Source organism: Hibiscus syriacus, unplaced genomic scaffold (assembly GCF_006381635.1).
Source record: "Hibiscus syriacus cultivar Baekdansim isolate YM2019G1 unplaced genomic scaffold, ASM638163v2 tig00110467_pilon, whole genome shotgun sequence".
Classification (NCBI taxonomy): domain Eukaryota; kingdom Viridiplantae; phylum Streptophyta; class Magnoliopsida; order Malvales; family Malvaceae; genus Hibiscus; species Hibiscus syriacus.
In genome coordinates this window covers 1,373,247-1,394,684 of record NW_024062749.1, presented here as the reverse complement: position 1 = coordinate 1,394,684, position 21,438 = coordinate 1,373,247, and the positions used below count along the sequence as shown (strand labels likewise).

General features: G+C 36.1%; 3 protein-coding genes and 1 pseudogene across 3 annotated transcripts; 3 read left to right on the top strand and 1 right to left on the bottom strand.

Annotated features, from left to right (window-relative positions):
* The first annotated feature begins 11,091 nt into the window (after positions 1-11,091).
* Positions 11,092-14,061, top strand: LOC120127432 (annotated as a pseudogene).
* A 630-nt stretch (positions 14,062-14,691) lies between these two features.
* LOC120127433 (kiwellin-1-like) lies at positions 14,692-15,277 on the top strand. The gene has a single exon (XM_039145342.1). The coding sequence runs from the start codon at positions 14,692-14,694 to the stop codon at positions 15,259-15,261; it is 570 nt and encodes a 189-aa protein (XP_039001273.1). The 3' UTR covers positions 15,262-15,277.
* A 929-nt stretch (positions 15,278-16,206) lies between these two features.
* On the top strand, positions 16,207-16,819 carry LOC120127278 (kiwellin-1-like). The gene has a single exon (XM_039145221.1). It carries the CDS (start codon positions 16,264-16,266, stop codon positions 16,762-16,764), a length of 501 nt encoding a protein of 166 aa, XP_039001152.1. The 5' UTR covers positions 16,207-16,263; the 3' UTR covers positions 16,765-16,819.
* Positions 16,820-17,764: 945 nt separating this feature from the next.
* On the bottom strand, positions 17,765-19,912 carry LOC120127331 (O-glucosyltransferase rumi homolog). The gene is made up of 6 exons (XM_039145251.1): positions 19,736-19,912; positions 19,098-19,654; positions 18,804-18,996; positions 18,622-18,686; positions 18,298-18,508; positions 17,765-18,195 (listed from the first exon to the last, which is right to left on the bottom strand). The coding sequence occupies exons 1-6, from the start codon at positions 19,910-19,912 to the stop codon at positions 17,830-17,832; spliced, it is 1,569 nt and encodes a 522-aa protein (XP_039001182.1). The 3' UTR covers positions 17,765-17,829.
* Between the last annotated feature and the right edge of the window lie 1,526 nt (positions 19,913-21,438).

Below are 21,438 nucleotides of genomic sequence, written 5' to 3'. Positions count from 1 at the left end.
CGTTAATGTGGGTGATGAAATATTGATGTGACACATTAAACTGATTTATTTAGTATCATTTCACCACGTTGGACGAAATTGACGATTTTTTTCTCTCTTTTTTACATCTTTTACAATTGTTTTTCCTCTCCTTCTCCTTTCTTTCTCCTTGACACTGAAAACTAACGATCAAAGGATATTAATCTCGACATCTTCGTGCAATGAATAGGGTTTTGGGTCAGGTACATTAGAAGAATATCTCTCCCGTCAATTATTTTTATAATTATTAATTAATATTAAAAAATATATCTTTTGAAAAATAAATAAAAAATTATCCGGCATCTCAATTAAAAAAGAAAATCGTTTACGAAAAATAAAAATATTTTAATCCCGCTATAATTATTAGTAATTCCGCCATGTAGACGTTTTCTTAGCAAGCAGAAGCTTCAACACCATCCTGGCCCAACTTTCAACACAAGTTCACGTTCCATCTCCAATGCCAGCTGCTCAGATCGAATGAACAGTTCCATAAAGCGGTTTGAATTAACGCAGCCATATCTTCATGAATCTCGACCTCTACTTTCTAATCGCTGATCTACCGTCACATGATCACACAGTTCCATCATGTTTCTGTTCAAAACTGAAGTCTTAGCTTTCGAGATTTTAAAACCTTTGACATTTAGAAAGCCATTCACCAGCCATCCACAGACATTACATCCACTTTGTTCATGTCATTATTTGCTTTCATTGTCAACTTCTTCAGATTACACCACAAAGTTTTTTACAATTATATACTGGTGCAGAAATTAAGTATTTTTTTTGGGTCTAAATTCTCAGATAGACCGGACTCCAGAACTCCACAAGAAATTTGTCCAGGCAGTGGACCAACTAGGTAATAGATCAAGTCATCCCTTCTCGAATACTAGAGCTAAATGATTCGCCTGTTGTTTGTATGTAAAGCAAACTATAGAATGCATAGAAGACACATTTTTGTCCCAGGAGGATGATATTAGGTGGCCGCACATGCAAAGGAGTTATCCAAATTAAAAATATTAATATTAATAATATTTTTATTTAAAAATTATTCAACGATCATAATAAAATAAAATAAAGAAATAGCTAATAATGCTGTAAAATATACATGAAATGAAAGGAAGCCACCTGACACGTGTATTTCTTTTGAGTATTTTAGTAAACAAAACAGTCGTCTACAAGTGATACTTTTAAGAATTAACAGTTCCATAACCTGTGAAAAAACTATTTTATGTGGATGGCCCATAACTGTGATACTTTTAAGAATTAACAGTTCCATAACCTGTGAAAAAACTATTTCTCCAAGTAGTAAAGAAAACACTCTACGTTGTAGAAGATGGACCACAGCCTGAATCACGTTTCTACGAGAAAGAACTCTTGCAGATCATACGCCCTTTTGCCTAAACTTCGAGAAGTACTCATCGAAAGGGCACTCAAAGATCGGAAAGGTGATGGAAGACGGGTCCAAGCTCCTCTCATCTCTCTGCGTTTTTTCTCTCTTTTAAATTAAAGCTTTACTTCATCTCTAATGTTGGGAGAAAGAAGGAGAAAGAGAAAAATCTCTAACGTTAGAGAGAGGAGAGAAGACAATGTAAGAGGTAAGAAAGTTAAAAAGTCGGTCAATTTTAGTCTAACGTGGTGAAATAATGCCAAACAAATTATTTTATCAAATAATCATATTATGTAATTTATATTAACAATGGTTAACACGAATATTAATTTATTAAACCAATGTTATGATATCGACTTTCATTCCGCGCGACATCAAATAGAGACTCTTTTTTGCCACATCAAAAGCGAACCTGAATTGACCCATGACCAAGACGAGGAAAAGACCGAAAACAGGACGCTAAGATTAAAATTTTAGTAAATGAATCGAGATCTTACCCGTAACAAACTTTACCCCAATTGATTTATATACGGTAAATTATATTTTAATCATTGAATTTTAATAATATTTTTTGTTTTTATTATTTGTTGAAGGATCCAAAATTCAATATTGAAAGATATAGTGTTCTTGGAATGTATGGTGATAGCATTTGACTCGATTTTTCATCTCTTAATCTTTAAAATATCTTAGAAATATATCATAGAGAAAATGGGGCACAAACCCTACTATTTGTTGGGTTTGAGATCTTTGTCAAATTTGAGAAGTTTAGTGTATTTGTCCGAATATCCAAATGACAAGTAATATTCTTCCAAAATATGAACAATATATCTTGAAATTAATCTCACCAAATGATTATAGGTGGGTATCAAAACTTAAAATATTGAAGCTTTAGATTAATATTCATCAATTTTAAAGTGAATTTTATGGGAAAAAATAAATTAAGATTAATAAAGATGAAAAAAAATATAAATATTTTAATATTGATATTGTCAACAACAATAATTGTTAATAAACAATAACATCGATAAAAGAGATTTATCATTTTTTTAAAGTAATAATAATAAAAGAAATAGTTATATCATCGCCAAGTAAATGATTTAATTATAAATGACTAAAAATGAATTGAAAAAAAGAATTGAAAAAAAATAAACTTTCATTAAAGATTTATATTGTTTGATGACTAAAGCAAAGATACACCCAAAATTCAATGAAGTTGACCCTTAAAATTCACTGGGAACTCTATAAGAACCGTAGACATGTAGGGTGAGGCGTGAGAAGTGAAGGGTGATCTTATCCTTTGGGAAGTGTGATGGGTGATACTGGTCTATCACACACAATCAGTGGCCAATCTTTGGTAGTAAACAAAGAAAGGTCACATGCAAACAAGGTCTCCCCCCTCTGGAATCATGCCTGTCCTTCACGCTCTTTGCCATTTTAAAATTATTTTGTTTTGAAGATTTTAAAAAAAATTAAATTTTATAATAAATCATTAAAATACGTAAAATTAAACAGACATTATTTCTTCCAACAAAACAATGTCTTCAAATAATTAAGGATGTATTTGTTTTTCAATTTAAAATGAAATATCAATATAAAATAAAATAATCAGAATAATAAACAGACGGGAGGGAAAGAAGTGCAGACGTAAAGCTTGAAAGAGATAAAGGCGCGTGAGGTGGGACAGAGACCTTTTATTTTCACAAAATTTAATGAATGGATATCTTCATTCGCCCTCCCATCTGTTTCCCTTCAATCAAGTTTTGCCACCTCAGATTAAGAAATGCACCATAAATAAATCACACTCTAAACTTAATATTGCAAAATATTGGAAGGTGTAATTCTAGACTAATTTAGAAAAAATAATGAATAATATTTTTTAGAGAAATATAAATTTATTTTAATTTTTATTGTAAATGGTAAAATTACTTGCATATGACAACTATCTTGTTTAAAGTCGTTACTTGTTGTTTTAAAAATAATAAATAAATAAATAAAATTGACATTAATTATTGATGATTTTGTGTAAATTTGATTGTCTCTAATGGATAACGAGAGATTTGAAATGAAAAAGTCCAAAAGAATAGGCCAAAATGCGAGTTAGCACGAGCACAAACATATGATTAAAGGTGAAATGAATATAACGTTCGGTGAATTATTACTGAATATTTCATATAATGTTCGTTTATTAAGTTAAATAAGTGAGTATGAAAAAAAATTTATGTTTATTTAATAAACAAACGAAAATGAATAGAGGTGTGTTTGGTTCGCTTATGTTCACGAACAAGTTCATTTATAATTTCATTTATTGGCTCGTTCGTTTATGTTCATGTCTTGTTTAATAACTATTTTAGAAGCTCGTTTACTTTTTATTTTTTTACATTTTAAATATTCGTGAATGTAATGACTAAATTGAACATATGGTAAAACTTGAAGTTTAAACTATGAAGCTTAAGAAGTTTAAGCACTAGTAGCATAATTTTATCATTTTGAACTTACAAATAAATATATTTGCAAACGCTAAATGAACATTAAACAAACATATTTGTGAATGTTAACTAAACATGTTTGTAAACGCTAAACTAACAAACACGAACACCTTCAAAAATAAATAAACGGACATAAACACTATTTTAAAAAAGTAAACGAATACGAATTGAATATAAACACATAAGAAATGAACATGAATATAATTTTATTCATTCATTCAAACTCAATTTATTTATACCCTTACATTCGATCCTTATAATGTTAAAATAATAATAAATTTTGATAAATTTAAAAATTATTTTATAAAAAATAATTTAAAGATATTTAAAAATTTAATACTATTATATTCGTAATATTTTGAAATCCTAAGTTGGAAATGTATTTAATTCACAAACTAACGTATTCTAACTTTTTAGTCTTGAATTAAAAAAATAATTAAATGTTTGAATAATTTAAAACTAATTTAATTAATGTTTCAAACTTCAAGTTAAAAATATTTATATTTATAATTTAATTTAATTTAACAAAATTAATCTTTATTAAAATTTTGATGTCACCGTGATTAATAGGGCGTTTTTCTCGAAAAATCACTGGTGATCGGTATATTTATCGATCTAACACCGGTCGATTATATTTCCCGATCTAACACCCGTAGCAGTAAAACGCGCCCCCTGCCCCGCGCTATATGCTGATTTGGCGCCACGTGGGGTATAGCGCGCCCCCTGTACCGCGCTATACGCTGACATGGGTTACATGTGTGTATAATGCGATATAGCGCGGATCAGGGGCTACGCTATACCTGATTATCTGACACATGGGGTATAGCGCGGTACAGGGGGCGCTATACTTTTAATTACCCACCCGTTCACACTCCAATCCTCCCTATAAATACCTCCATCCTCAATCACTTTCATCATACCAAATTCTCTCAAATTTTCTCAATTTCTCTCAAACACTCTCTCTGTTTAAGGTATATTTTATAATATTTTTAATATTATGTATTTAATTTATTTAAGTATTTTACTTTATTTAATATTTTACTAATATAATTTTTTTGCAGATATATATAATGGAAGACAGTCTACTTCGCTTGGATGGAAATCATATATCTCGACACTTTGCTGATACGGTAACATTTTAAAGTTTTAATTTAATTTAAATTATTAGTAATAATTAGTTAATTTATTTAATGCATTATTAGATTAAGAATTATTTTGTAATTATTTATTTTTAGGAGAAGGACCGTGTATTAGATCCTTTTATTAGGAATCTTAAGTTAGTGATACCTAGTTGTGTCTTGCCGTATTTAGTAGAGGTTGGATTTGGTTACATAGGTAGATATCAGGGTCACTGTAAGATAGAACCAGACCTTATTTCTGCCTTAGTAGAGCGGTGGAAGCCGGATACCCACACATTCCATCTTCCGTGCGGATAGTGCACGATCACACTTGAGGATGTTTCTATGCACCTGGGGCTTCCAGTGGATGGAGATGTGATATCAGGGATAGCTTACGGTTTTGGACTACTTTGTGCTGGGAAAATCTACGACCTGTCCCGGAAAGTTTTATCGGATGTAGGATACCGTTAAATTGGTTAGATGCCAATTTTCAGGAGTTGAGCGCAGACGCCTCTGAGGATGAGGTTAAGATGTAAGCACGGGCATGCATATTGCAGTTGATAGGAGGGTTGTTGATGCCGGACAAATCGCGCAACCTAGTTCACTGCATGTGGTTGCGACATCTTAGCGACTTTCGTCTCGTCGGATCATTCAGTTGGGGCTCGACAGTTTTGGCTTTGCTGTACAGGGAGATGTGTGTAGCCACTGACTACAGGCGTAATGTTATCGGCAGATGTCTCCTACTACTGCAGTCTTGGGCATGGTATCGATTGCCTTTTTTATGTTCCGTTGTGAAGAACCCATTCGTATTTCCACTACTTTTGAGGTAATTATAAAACTAATTTTGTATATTAATAATTTTATACAGTGTATAATAAATTTTTTTCCTTGAATAGGTGGTATACTGATAGGAAAAATCATCAGGAGCTACCTGATGATTTAGAAAAAATTAGGGTGCTAATCGATCAGAAGGCTGGCACAAAAGTATGAATTTTAATGTTTAAAAATCGATTTTAGATTATAGTTATATAATTAGATTATTATTTTGATAAAAATTATATATTATTTGTTTTAGTTTGAATGGGTGTCATATTCTACTGATGATGTGAGGGCGGTGATCCCACCTAAGTTGAGGGGTCCATAAGATGTTTGGATGGCGATGGTCCCTCTGATCTGTTATGCGACCGTCGAGTGGCACTCCACTGATCACGTGCTACGGCAGTTTGGTTGTTTTCAACCAATTCCGGAAGTAACTCACAATATGGACGAGTTGCATAGCTTAGATAGACGCGACAAGACAGATACAGATTGACTGGTGAGGCATCATGAGTGGGTCGTGTTGTGGGAGGATCGACATCGACGCCTACCTCGTAGAGAGCCCATTTTTACTGACTTCTTGATGTATACTGACGGTTATTATGAGTGGTTCAACAGTAACGGGAAACCGTTTCTGCTTCTCGAGGATGCACGAGGGCAGACATTTCTGCGACGTCGATAGAGACGTGATCCGACACAGCACCATCGTCCCCCAACTCGTGGACGGAAAGCATGTGCTTCAGGTTCATCCTCAGCTGCACCAGCAGGACCTTCACAGCAGCCACCGCAGCCATATATGATGCCTCTATCGCCTTTCCATTACCAGATGTCGCCGCCGCCTTCACCTGGTTTTATGACCCTGCCGCCGCCACCGTCACAGATGACCCCTCCTAGAGGCTATTATGGGTCTATGTTTGTAGATTCGACTTGGGGTTGGTGGGTTCAGCCTCATCACCCATGGCCGCAGCACAGACACCTCCTGTACAGCTTTCACACTCAGCGATGTCTGGGTTTTCCCAATTTTCGCAGGCCAGGGGGATAGTCAGTATTACACCTACAGGGTCCTTATTCTATGGAGGTGCTTCATCATCATCAGCTCCTCATCAACCTAATGTATCTGCTCAGGACGACGACGACGATGGTGATGATGATGACAGCGAGGAGTCAGAACTAGTGATACGAAGAAATCCTCCTCGAGACCGACAGCCACCGCCTTGCGGAACACATTCGCGTCACATGCATCGATAGATTTTTTTATTATATTTGTATTTACTTTATTTTGTTAAATTGTAATTTTTTATTATTTCTCATTTAATACTTACTTTATTTTGTTAAATTTGTTGGACTTTTTTTATGTATTTCAGTTAATTTTGTTTATTACTATTTAATATCAGTTATTGTAATTTGGTTATCATTTAATACTTATTGTAAGTTTGTTGTATTTAAAATTATATTCAAATACCAATTTGGTTATCATTAACTTGAAGTAAATGCAAATTAAAGTACAAGAATTATTATTTGATAAACAAATACAACATTTTCTCATCAATTGTTACTTGATGACAACATAAGTGGACATGTTTTTATCGTGTGTCCTGGGTTTCTACAATGCCCATATCTTCTGTCTTGTCCAGTTCTTTCTCGAATATCCATATCGTAATGAATTCGATTGGATTTTGGACGACCACGCTCCCTCAATAAACTCAGATTTGGTACAATCGGAAGCCAATCTTGAACCTCACCAGGGTCTTTGTCATTACCTATGGGGAGAAACTCAAATTCATATACCTTAAAAACTTCAGATAGTAGGTATACGGGATCCACAAATGGTTATAGTATTGACATGTGTGCGAGCAAGCTGCTATCACATGAGAGCATGGATACTTCAGAGCTTGAAAAAACCCGCAGTCGCAAGTTCTGTCCCTTAGATTTACTCTTAACGACACAGCTTTAATCCCTTGAAGAGGTCGCGACAACTCTGTGACACGAAACATTTCATGCCTTCTAGAGAAGCTTGTTACAAACATTCCATTTGATGCATCAATTTTTTCTGTAGATCTGCAACTAATCTAGGGTGATAGACATGACCGCCTTGCATCCAGATTTGAGCTTGTCCCCCGAGCTTCGCAAAGCGCCCCCAAATGAAAATATGTAATTTTTACCAAAGCCGCTACAAGTAAGTGACATGCACCCTTTAAGGTTGAATTGATCGCCTCAGCCAAGTTGGTCATCATGTGTCCATATCGATATCCACCATCATATGCGTTCGTCTATATTTCTTTATCGATAAGGCTGATATAATCGTATTCTTCCTCGTTCTTCGCCGAAAATTTGAAGCATTGATTCAAACGTTCGAGGAAGTAGTTCGTAACCTGATCAAAAAATGTATAACTTACTAACTTGCTTTCTTTGCAAAATTAAAATGATCAAAAAATGTATAACTTACTAACTTGCTTTCACTTACCCATGCGCACAATTAATTGATGCTCATAATTCTTCTTGTACCTTCCATGATAGTTCGCAGCAATGTGTCGGAGGCAATACCTATGTTGGACAAAGGGTGGTTGCCATATTGGACCTAAAGACTCCATTGATGCTTTGATACCAGCTCCGCGATCTAAAATGACACAGATGTTTTTCCTCGTGATAACATGTGCACGTAAATTTCGGAGGAAAAAAGCCCAAGAATCTGTATCTTCTCCTTCGACAAGAGCAAAAGCAACTAGAAGAATGTTGCGATTTCCATCTTGGACAACTGTCAATAATAAAACTTGCTTGTATTTTCCATACAAGAAAGTCCCGTCGATCTGGACCACAGACTTGCAGTATTTGGCAGCATTAATGCACTGTGGGTAACTCCAAAAAACCGTATAGAATTGGCTTCGATCATGAAGAACTCGATCATTATGGTATGCATATGAGGTTTCGAAGTCCACAATTGTCCCAGGATTCAAAGTCCGCACCAGCCTAAACCAACCTGGAAGTTCGTTGTAAGATGCATCACATTCGCCATGAAGTTTGACAATGGCATTTTGTTTTGCCAACCAAGCTTTTTTATAGGAGACAGTGTACCCATACTGCGATTGTATAGCTGAAATCAACACTTCAACAGCTATATGAGAGCTTGCTTTTACCATGGGCATGATGGCTTTGCATATCATTTCAGAGTCTAAGTTGGGATGATCTTGGTTGACCCCTCCAGCACAACATGTGTGAGGAGTTGTATACTGTTAGTTCCCATATGTTGTTTTTCCTCTTCATTTTCGATACGCGAACCATCAAATTGCATCTGTTTTCGCGTCGGACACAATAGCATACATATTTTTCGGTCGTCGATCGGTTGACTCTGGACTGAACAGAATTACGGATATTGTAATTTTTGATAGCCATCATCGCTTCTTCTTTGCTTGAAAACTCCATGCCTAAAGATAACTCACCATTATTTATTGACGAGTAATACCCATAGTCACCGAAATGAGGCATATCCGCAAATTCTGGCCGTACATTGCACCATAATTAGCTTCATACATGTGTGTAGGAGGGTCAATTTGTGTCACTTTTCCTGGCACTTCATCTACATCATCATCATCGGAGTTGAATTGCGGTGATTCTGGTGAATGAATAGTCCAGTCTCAGCACCATCGCACCAGGCTCACGAAGCGGTTCTTCTGGTGGAGATGATGGTTCCTCCATGCGCTCTACATTTAGGTCGAAGAACCTACTACTTGCATGTCTTCCCCTTGAACTAGAAGGCATATCGACATTGAGATAAAAAAGCTCGCAGTCGAATGCCTCCCCCTGGAGCTTGAAGCCATCGTGTCAAATGGAAACTGCACAGATTGTTGCGTCGATGACATCTCCATATTAAGGTCAAAGAAATTTGCAGACAAATATCTTCCCCTTGAACTGGACGCGGTGTTGCCAAACGAATTATTCGTGGACCCACCTCGATACATATCGTAAGGAGTTGCGGATGAATGTCTCCCCATTATGGCATTAAAATCATTACACATTACTGTAGTCGGGCTGTCAACTTGTTCAACTGTTCAGCCAGCCCATAGTGGGAGCTTAATGATTGACCCGAACAGCACGCACTTAAACAAAATGTGCATACATCTCAATAGCGGCGTCTGAATAATTACTTTGAGCTTCAACCATCATTTGAACATCATCATTGTTCGAAAGTTCGAACGCTATATAAGTTAATGGCAACAATGATGTTGGAAATCTGTACTGTAACGACGACATTCTTCTACTACTTCCAACTTGAATCTTCCTCGAAATCTTCGTTATCAGCTCCTCAAGAGTTATTTCTCTTGAATGATATTTTAACACGCTCATTTGATACGAAAACAACGCCGATTTCGTCTTCTCAAATTTCACCATCATAATAAACAATAGCTTAAAGTTGCGCCATTCTTTGAGTTTAAAAGTGCAGCAATATTATATCTACAAAAAAATAACTGAAACAAACCTGATTAAATAAATTATATATGAACGAAAATATAACACAATAAATTTTTTACACATCAACGTAAATAATTTAAATAATATAATATTATATTATTACCTGCACCGCAAAACTATTTCGATGTATGCTACCGCTTTTCAATTTTACAAACATAAAAATTAATTGAAAATAATTAGTATAATATTTTTTCAAATAATGATAATAAACAATAAGTATAATTAAAAAATTATAACAAAATTACCTTATAACGAAAAATCACACGAACTTCTAAATTAAATATGAGAAGATTGCATGAATTATTACTCGTTGAGTGAATTGTTGTATTAATTTATAAGTTAAGATGAGAGATGCCAGGAGATGTGAGAAACTTAACCGGCGGAGGAAGGTGTTTATAACCATATAAGGCGCGGTACTTGCATCGCGCTATATGCAATTATTCAGATATAGCGCGGATCAGAGACTGCGTTAAATATAATTCTGGTATGTGGTGTATAGCACGACCTCTAATCCGCGCTATACCCCTACGTGGCGTATAGCGCGGATCAGGGGCGCGCTATACACACGTGTAACCTATGTCAGCGTATAACGCGGTACAGGGGGCGCGCTATACTCACGTGGCGCCAAATCAACATATAGCGCGGAACAAGAGACGCGTTTTACTACGGGTGTTATTAAAAAATATAATCTGATCGATGTTAGATCAATAAATACCGATCACCAGTGATTTTTCGAGAAAAAAACCGATTAATAGCAAAAAAAAAATTACAAAAGCAAGACAAAAACATCGTTACGATTTCACTCACCCATTTGTCACAGAAGAAGATGACAGAGAGAATCAGCAAACCTTTCTCAAGATAAGTATAATGATAAAACCTTTTCAGGTAACAAGTGAAAAACGAGAGCAACAACAACGGAGTAGAGAAACCGAGAAAAGAAAGATAAACAGCTTTTATCATGGTGAAGTGAAGAAGGCTGAGAGAGACAGAGACAAAGCTCTACCCTAGAAATAATGCATCCCGATAAGGACTTGTGTATTTGTATGAAAAGGAGCTTTTCGTTGTAAGGGACAACAAAAAAGGCATCCATCCTCCCTCCTTCACACAACAATGGTTTCTTTTCAGTATTCCCCAGTCTTATTTTGATTCCCTTAGGCCTTAACCTCTTCTTCACTAAGACTACTTAACTTTCTCTCTCTCAAAAAGTCCCCATTTTCTTCAAAGCTTCTTACTTCAAAAGGCTGCACCTTTAACCACAGTTCACTAATGTAAGTTACTTCCTCTTTCTGGGTTTTTGATTCCAGGAAAGAAGCAGCAAATTATACCCATTTTTGCTTAGTGTTTTAAGAGAGTTGTAGACTTGTAGTTCTTCTTCCAACTCAGTATGACTTCCTTTTTATGGCATGGCTTCAGCTATTGTATACTTCGAGAAAAAAATAATACGCGTGTAAATTGTTTTCTTTGGGTTGGTTAGCGTGTTTGGATGGTGGACCTGGTTTCGAGTTTCCATCTGCTTCTTTTTATCTTTTCACATGGATCTTTTTCTTTGTTCCCGGTCGTTTGATAAGCTGTGAAATAGCTTGCGTTTATTGTCTTTTTCTTTCTCAAGTTCTGAGCTTTTGATATTTTGAACTCTTTCTTTGTTTCTTCTTTCTCAATTTCCTGCTTGCAGTCTTGGTAAGAGTTCTTCTGTTTTAACTTTAGAAGCATTGTTCATCTCTAGATTAAGAGAGCTTCGTTTGTAACGCTAACAAGTATCTCTTTGATTTGTGTTCTGAGTTTGATTTGTTGGGATATGAACCCGTAAACAAGTTCTTCATTGACTTCTTACAATTTGGAGCTTCATGAGCTCTTCTCTTTTATTTTAACCTCCTTGCATTGAACTATCCTTTTAGTTACTTCTCAAATAAGCTTGTAATTAAGTTGATTTAAAAGCACATTCAAGTATAGGTTATACGAGGTAGATGCATGGATCGAAGGGATGCTATGGCATTATCTGGGTCTGGGTCATGTTATATTCAACAGAGAGGAATAACTGGTTCAGGGTCCGGGATGCATGGATCACCAGGCATTCATATATTATCTAGCCCAAATGTACAATACCAACCAACTATTAGTGCCACTACCATGGGATCAACCTTACCTGTGGAGTCTTCACTAGGAGTTACTACTCCTCACAATGTCAATGTAGGCACACCTTCAGCGATGCTTCCTAGTGAAACTGTGAAAAGGAAAAGAGGAAGTCCCCGAAAGTACGCACCGCCTGGAGCTGTTTCGTTGGCGTTGACTCCTGCCGCATTAGCTACTCATCCTGGGACTATAACACCGAACCAGGGAGGCCACCGGGTACTGGAAGGAACCAACAACTTGCTACCCTTGGTAGGATTCTTATCCAATCCCAGTAAACCTGAAATTTCATTCTCCTTGGTGTGTTAACTAAGCATGTTTGATAACTGGATTTCTAGGCTACCTATTTAACTATTTTTATTAATGCTTAATTCTGGCATATTTTGTTCTTGCTATGTATATAATGTTGCCAATATCCACTTGTTTTGCTAGGTGTATGCCTCCCTGGTTCATCAGGGATGGGTTTTACGCCTCATGTCATCACCGTCGCAGTAGGAGAAGTATGCAATTTTCTTTTATTTATTGCTGCCTAAACTAAATATACTAGATTTTGTGATAGGCAAGAAGCTGCTTGGTCCCGTGTAGTACTATAGTTTTTCTTGAACATTATGACCATGCCGATGCAGTAGACATTGCTAGAACAAAGTTGTCTTGAAATTACTTTTGAATTTTTTGCGTAGGATATTGCAACAAGATTAATGTCATTCTCACAGCAAGGGCCAAGAGCTGTGTGCATTCTGTCAGCCAACGGGGCTGTTTCTAGTGTAACTCTTCATCAGCCTTCATCCTTGGGTGGTGCCGTCACGTATGAGGTTTGGCACTCAGTAACTCGATTCTTAGTTCTTTTTATTGTTTCATGGCGATTAGCTAGACTAAGACTATTTTTGTAAGGAATGTTGTTTTAGGTGTGCCTGTTGATAGCTCATCTCTTATCCTGATGCATATTTATCTTTCCATTTGACTTCCTCGGGGGAGAATTGAGATATTATGTCTATCAGGCTCGTACCTCCTGACCAGCGATAGTGGCTCACGCAATCGAACTGGCAGTCTTAGTATTTCCCTTGCCAATCCTGATGGCCATGTCATTGGTGGAGGTGTTGGAGGGATGCTTATCGCCGCAAGCCCGGTTCAGGTAACCCTTTTGGTTGCCATGCCAAACTCTAATGTTCTTTGCCATTCTTATTTATGATTTGGTGATTTACCTCTGTTATTTGGGCCTACGCATGCTGCTCAAATTGTTTGTATGCTTAAATATAATTATGGACCATCATTGAACTTGACCGAATCAATCGTTTAGCTTATCTTAACCAAACAATGAATGAACCAGGTGATAGTGGGAAGTTTTCTTTGGGGCGGTTTGAAGACGAAGAACAAAAAAGACATAGGCCAAGATGGTCTAAATGACTCCGGTAATCGGAGTGTCGATAATCTAGTAGCTCCACCAGGCATTTCACCAACTCAAAATCCGACTCCATCTTTGCCGGCAGGTGTATGGCCTGGTCCACGATCGATGGATATGCACAATAATTCCCATATCGACATCGATCTAACGCGCAGATGACTCTTTATTCTATTAATTTCAATAGCAATGTATATAGTTTGCTGTTGAAGGGCACCTGTGTGAAAGGCCTAGGAATCCGGCCTGGCTTTCATAATTATCACTTCATTTATGAGATTTTTTCTCGCAAAATTTAGATTAAATATTTATTAGATTCTTATTCACTTAAAGTTAACAATTTAGCCACTCTTGTTATTCAATTCCGGCTCTGTCCGTGTGAACGGCAAAGACTAAGTGAAACAAATATAGACAAGCAGATGCCTTGGAGATGAATGTGCTATAGCCTAATATGGCAATGTTTTTGAAGGGAATCCCTTTTCATTTAAAAGACGTAAAACTCTCCTAGGATATATCATATTAAAATTCAAATAAAATCAAACATGCAGTCTTTAATTATATGCTTAGTCAGATTCTAGCCTGTCTTATTCTTCTGCTTAAAGTTTAAATTATTCCATGCCTAAATAGAAACAAGATAGCATCCTTGTTACTTGTATTGTTCGACATTGCTGGAATCAGAGCCACGAGTATAATTTTTTAACCTTGTAAAGATTCCGGTTATGTAAAATATGGCAAATTTTAACCCTTGTGACACATTGTGCAGCTTCATGCGATACTCTCGATGAATTTTGGAACATTGAGAGGGTTGATTCTTATATAACCCCCGCAGCCTTACACGTTCTTGGCACCAAGCAATAGCAATTACAAAGGAAATTGAAGATGAAGACGAAGCCTTTTTCCACTATTTTTCTTTTCATTTGCTTTGCTTTTGTTCTTGCAGATTGTTTCGTGGTTGAAGGGAATACTTGCAAACCCAGCGGCAAGCTTAAAGGGAAGAAACCTCCACCGGGAAAATGCAACCGCGAAAATGGCTCCGACTGTTGCAAAGAGGGGAAGTTTTACACTACCTATAAATGTTCACCTCCTGTGTCCAGCCATACAAAAGCAACATTGACGATTAACAGTTTCGAGTCTGGCGGAGACGGTGGCGGCCCATCAGAATGTGACAACAAATACCATTCCGATGATGACCCCGTGGCGGCACTTTCGACCGGATGGTTTAACAACAGAAAGAGGTGCATGAAGTATATCAAAATCCATGGAAATGGGAAAAGTGTGAGAGCTAAGGTAATAGATGAATGCGATTCTACTGCTGGATGTGATTCGGATCATGATTACCAGCCTCCTTGTCCTCACAATGTCGTTGATGCCTCAAAAGCAGTCTGGAAAGCTCTTGGAATTCCTGAAAGTGATTGGGGCGAAACAGATGTCTATTGGTCAGATGATTGATTTCTCTGATCATATTTTCAATACTTGAATAAACATGTCTTGTGCGTTAGCGACGTGTTAACACAGTGTGTTTGAGACTATGCTAAAAGTCACACATCTTATATTCTCCCTCTACGCTTATGTTCAACCCACACTTAAATAAAGATTTATTCTTTGTGTGTACATCTTATGTTTTCTATCTGTTTTTTCTTTATTCTTTTATAAGCATAAAGAAAGAGGTAATTCAAAATCGAACCTATAATTTAATGTCAGTTAGGGTTAAAACGATATTTCTTCTGGGAACACTACAAATTCTGTCAAATTTATTTATTAAACCATTAAAAATATGTTTTAGGTAATTTCGTTGTTAAAATCGTTATGTAGAACAAAGGTGAATAAAAGTAAGTTCAAATCGATTTAACTAATTTATATTGACAACCTTCATTAAAGTCAGTTTCGATGATTGATTATCTTGTAGGTTGTTAAAAACTCAAAATAGGTTAAACTAATCTATTAGATATTATAAATTTTCAATTTACTACATTCGCAACATCAAGATTTAAATCGTTAACTTTATTTAAAGATTTTAATATTTCATTCCATTCAGTTAACCGATTCTTGATGTGCAGTTATTTTCTTTAATAAAAAGTAAATTTAATTCATATTTTTCTCATTTTACACTCTAACATCTTATCTCATTTTAACCTTCAAATATATTTATTTTTTCATTTCACGTCCAATTTTATATCAAATGACAAAAACAAAAATAAAACTTAACTGCTCCAAATTTTTTTTATAATATTTTAATATGTTTAAATTGATAATGTTTCTAATTATTGTTAAAGTGATGTCGTAGAATTTAAAAAACACAAATTAAAAATATTTCATTGAAATATAAATGTATATAAACCTCACATCTTATATGTTCATGGCACCAAGCAATTGTAATTACGGAAGAAAATGAAGCCTTTTTCCACTATTTTTCTATTTACTTGCTTTGTTTTACGTATTAGAGTTTGCTTCATGGTTGAAGCAGGTACCTGCAAACCCAGCGGCAAGCTTCGAGGGACAAAGCCTCCAGCAGGGAAATGTAACCACGGCCATGATTCTGACTGTTGTGAAGAAGGCAAGCTTTACACCACGTATACGTGTTCGCCCCAAGTTTCGGGTCATACCAAGGCAACCCTAACTCTCAATGGATTTGGTCCGGGTGAAGATGGCGGTGGGCGATGTGAATGTGATCATCAGTATCATAACGATACAGAACTAATCGTTGCCCTCTCGACGGGATGGTTCAACAAGAAAAATCGGTGTATGAATTATATTAACATTCACGGAAATGGAGAAACTGTTAAGGTTAAGGTAGTTGATGAATGCGACTCGACGATGGGATGTGATGCCGACCATGATTACCAGTCTCCGTGTGACAACGACATCGTTGATGCCTCGGATGCAGTTTGGGATGCCTTGGGAGTGTATGGAGATAAACGCGGTGACATGGAGATATACTGGTCTGATGCTTGATTAGCCTTTGTGCCCTCCATATTTGAGAAATATGGGTCTTTAGTCTTTTATGTATATTTGAATAAGTTCATCTGCAACAATGTTATCTAAACATGTCAATCACCTATACCTTTAGTATCTTCAGAAAAGAACATCTCCTTTGTTTTCACTTATAGAACTTCAAGAATCTTGAGAAGGAAATACGTTAAAATATTAACAGCACGTCAATCACACAATAAAAGAGACATCACGATTGTTTCCATACATAAACAACTAAATAGTGTAATAAAAAAACCCAAATAATATGGCATTCAAGCTTAAAATATCAGTTTCATTCATCTGCTTGATTGTTTTGGCACTAGCAACTGGTTCAAATGGTGGTCAATTTCCATCTAATGGGGCCGAAACAGCAACGAGGCAGTATCAGGGATGAACCGAAGGGAAGTAGTTGAGACGGTTGCTGTCTAAAAAATACCCAGAGTTTCATTCATATGCTTGATTGTTTTAGCACTAGCAACTGGTTCAAATGGTGGTGAATTCCCATCTAGTGGGGCCAAAATGGTAACCAAGGCAAAATCAGGGATGAATCGAGGGGAAGCTGTTGGGCCGGTCGCTCTCTAAAAATTTTAAATTCCTATATATTTTAGATATATATTTTTATATTTTCAATTAAAAATATATTTTTGCCCAAATTTTTTTACATATTTATTCTCCCTTTAAATTTTATAAATTTTTACCTACTAAAGTAAAATATTGCGTCCGTACAAGGAAGGCACCCTAACGGCAAAATTGTCTGAATCATATATATCAACATGCAGATGCCTCCAATAAAGAATATGCATACGGATACACATTTTATCTTCAGAAAAAGGGGACAATATCTACTTTGTCTTTCTCATAAAGAATCTTAAGTTTTATTAATTACATTCGTGAGTTGTTTTGGTCATGGCTACTGTCAGATTCTATAATCTGTCTAATTTGGAAAAAAAAATCAATATGATTAGCATAATCAACTGGAAAACTACACTAATAATTAACTAACAATTTCGATGAAAATTAACTAAAAAAAGATTATATAAGTGGTCTCTATTGTTTATTATCATTTAGTTTGTTCCAATACACAGTCTCCCACGTCTCCACTTGCTTAGCCATTTTCTCTTTGTTCTCAAGAGAAGCTTGAATGACCTGAGGTTCAAATGGAGGAGGCAATTCACATGGAAGCTTATTACTAGGTGACTTCACTGTTGATTGCTCCATGAACTCCCTTTTTAAATCTGTGTGCGGGCACCCCAACGATTCGACGCATATCCTCCGGGCTTTTGGAGGTACCGTCGGTTTAAATTTCAAGAGCTTTGAGTATTCATTCAACAAATGAAACATGTAATCATACACGTTCCGCATTGTTAGAAGCTCTTGAATGAATTTGCTCCCCGCCTTCCCTATGGCCTGTGCCTGCAAGTTCATGGATGGAAGGTTGATATTTTCGAGTTTTGTTTGAGTTCGGATGACAAGGTAACATTCATATAAGAACAAGAGATGTTTGAATTTAAGTACCCGTTGACTGTGACTATTGCCCCATTCAACTGCAAATTTAAGGCCTCTGCATTTGTCTTTCCGGCGGATGGGCCAGTAATGCTCCATTGGCACCAGGCTTCTCGAGAAGAAATCATGGAATTCAGGCTTTATCATCAACGTCATGCTATCACATGCCATTATGTATTTCTCACTTACAGACCATGTCGCTCCTTCTGTATAAATTTTGTAACTTTCGTGCGCCGTTCGTTCAATAACAAAATTCAGAATCTTGTAAGTAGGAAGAGAAAACACAAATTTTCATGAGTTAATGGCAAGTATATTCGTATTTAGAATTTGATGTACCGGTAGTGGCATTGTTCTTCCAATTTAGAACCCTTGAACCCTTCTTGAGTTGCTTTACTCCAATTCTGAATTGCAAAACAATAAAACTTACAAAAACCCAATTCAACAAATTCCAGGGATAGTTCTTTTCCCTTTTAAATTGTCTGGCTTGGTTTATGATTTTGAAGAAATAAACTGATTACCTGATGATAAAGCCGAACGTTCCAGTCGTATTTATCAGATAGGTTACATTTCATAAGGTCTAACCTATCTTCAGCAACGTAAGGGTTACCTTTCCAGAAGGCATAAGGTTCTCTCTCTTCCCATTTGAGCCTCTTTAACCCTTTCTTTATTGCCCTCAACGTATCCTCCCATGGCATTATTTTAACCTCAGCCCTTCAAAAACAAAGCAAATAAGTACTAGATCAAAATGTTTTGAGGTTCAGGATGGATTTAAAACATTGGTCATTGCGGTGATATGTAGAAGCAAAATTTACCAGCCCCAGAAGGTCCAATCAGGGAAGACGATGTCCAGCGCTTCCTCCGATCCACAGTAATGAAACACCGGCGGCGGAAATGTAGCGTTAGGTCCATGGTAGTCTCTTTTCATTATCTGAGTCTTGTCTCCACTGAAGAACAAAAGGTCTAAGTCCGGTACTTTTCCGGGGTACAACCTTAAAAGCTGCAAAATACCCCATTTCGTAAACAAGTCCCTGGTTTGGAACGGTTTACTGTATTTCTCCACATAAACGTTGCCCCCAACAATCACAATCCTAAAATGTGCACTCGGTTTCCCTCTTTCGATCATATCTTGTGTAATGCCTGTAGTTTTCCATTGCTGTAAATCGTGGTGGATCCACCGGAAATAGTCCGGGCAAGTTTCGGTTGATGATTCTTCGGGCTCGAATACCCTTGGGTAATTGTCTGGGCATTTTCTACCTTGCAGAGCAGCTTTGGAGCAGTTGAGTGGAACTTCAACCCTTTCATAGTGCTTTTTAGTGTTTCGTGTGGGAAGCAAACTCATGTTGGTCAATGGGGAGCCCTGTATAATAGGCTGAGAAAGTAAAAGAAAATGTTGCATCAGTGCATAATCTTACAGTTAAAAAAGCTAGCATTGGGGTATAATAAAGCTTACGATTTGCATCCAATTGAGGAAGGTAGCAATAAGAAGGAAAGAGACGAGGAAAATGAAAGTGGTGGTTGAGACCAATCCATGGAGGCGTCCAATACCGACCTTCTTGTGTAAGCAACCATGAATTTGTTGATCACCGTATGGCCAAAAACCAGCAAAAAGCTTAGCAGCTTCTCCCATGGAAAACTATGCTCTTCACTGATATTTCCAAACTTGGTCGCTGATTCAAAAAGGCCAAATACGACTATGGCCTGATACAATATGCAAAAACATTGGGGCAAAGTTAACGTAATTTTTTTTTAAATAAAAATTCTAAGAGAATAGTTAAACAGTCTTGATTTACCTTTGAACATAATTAACTAAATCCTTTTCTGCTTAACATATTGAAACAAGAAATGTGTTGTGGCATCTCAAATGCCATAGATATTCTGGAAAATTTTAGCTGAGATGAAACTTATAATTAATGTTAAACTTGGGAAACTTATAACAATATTAAGCTTGATAAAATGTAGGCGAATCTAGTTGAAGAAATTAACAAATCATCGGAAGAAAGGTTCCTGCAGAATGAATACATACATATATATATAATCGGCCATCAGATAATTTCTTGTATCTGTTACGACAAAATTCTCAAAATAATCTGTTAAAATTTCACCAACTGATCCAAAAGAAATGAAAAACAAAATTATGGAACTAAAAAAATTAATCAAAAAAGAGCATACCCGTCGTTTAGGCGGAGAATGAATCCTCCTTACCGAAGATAGTAAAATTAATCTGCGTTCTTGATTGTAGGAAAGGAATAATTTGTAGCTAATCTGAGTCGAGTCAAATACTACGTGCAGTACATCACGAAAAAAATATAAGATTAAGTATTTTTATACTAAATAAATGAATTGAATCTTTTATAAAATATTAATTAACCATGAAAATTTTTTAAATCTGGAATCAGAAACTTAATTTGATTGTTTCTGCAATCAAGCTTTGAACTCTGAATCCGAAATTTAATGTAATTGATTTTGGGTGATAGGGCCGGCGGCTCTGAACTATCCAGTTGTTTGGGCTGATTTGGTCTAAACCCAAGCGCATACTTCATTAATGAAGAAAACAAAGCATTGGGCGTGTAATGCTGTAGCGTGCATTTATAAAGCAAACACTAAAGTTGTTTTATTGCTAAATTAATAATGACTATAAATAATAATATGAAAGAAGAATCATTAAGCATAATTGCATAAATGGCCAACCCAGTGATGAATAAACATCAAATCATACACATTAACTAAGAAAGGGTCCCATCAAAGTTTCTGTATTTTTATCCCCAAACGGTAGCATGGCCAACGCCAAGCCAAAGGGCTTTCAATTCCGTCAAAGCAATCAATGCTGCTGGTGGGCCCTTTTCCCGTCACTACACCACACCACACCATGGTAGTTTTGCTTTTTAAGTTTTCTGATTTAAAATCTAGGCTAAATGATCACTTAATTTTTAGGAAGTTCTCACTTTACTTATTAAATTTTAAAACTTATAATAGAGTCGTTAAATTTTTAAAAGTTTTCTATAAAATCCCAAGATTACAAATTGATAGCTTTTTCAAAGACCAATTTTTTTTATGAACGAAGCGATTATTGCCTAATTTTAAAAGTGAGAAGATTTTGTTTGGTCAGAAGATTAATATAATTTGATTTTATGTTAGTCTGATGATTGACAATGA

Coding starts and splice junctions, on each gene's coding strand:
- LOC120127433 (XM_039145342.1), top strand. CDS start 14,692: ATGAAGACGAAGCCTTTTTCCACTATTTTTCTTTTCATTTGCTTTGCT.
- LOC120127278 (XM_039145221.1), top strand. CDS start 16,264: ATGGTTGAAGCAGGTACCTGCAAACCCAGCGGCAAGCTTCGAGGGACA.
- LOC120127331 (XM_039145251.1), bottom strand. CDS start 19,912: ATGGGAGAAGCTGCTAAGCTTTTTGCTGGTTTTTGGCCATACGGTGAT. Junction 18,687..18,803: donor ACGTTCGGCTTTATCATCAG/GTAATCAGTTTA, acceptor TTTGCAATTCAG/AATTGGAGTAAAGCAACTCA. Junction 18,196..18,297: donor GCAATAGTCACAGTCAACGG/GTACTTAAATTC, acceptor ATGAACTTGCAG/GCACAGGCCATAGGGAAGGC.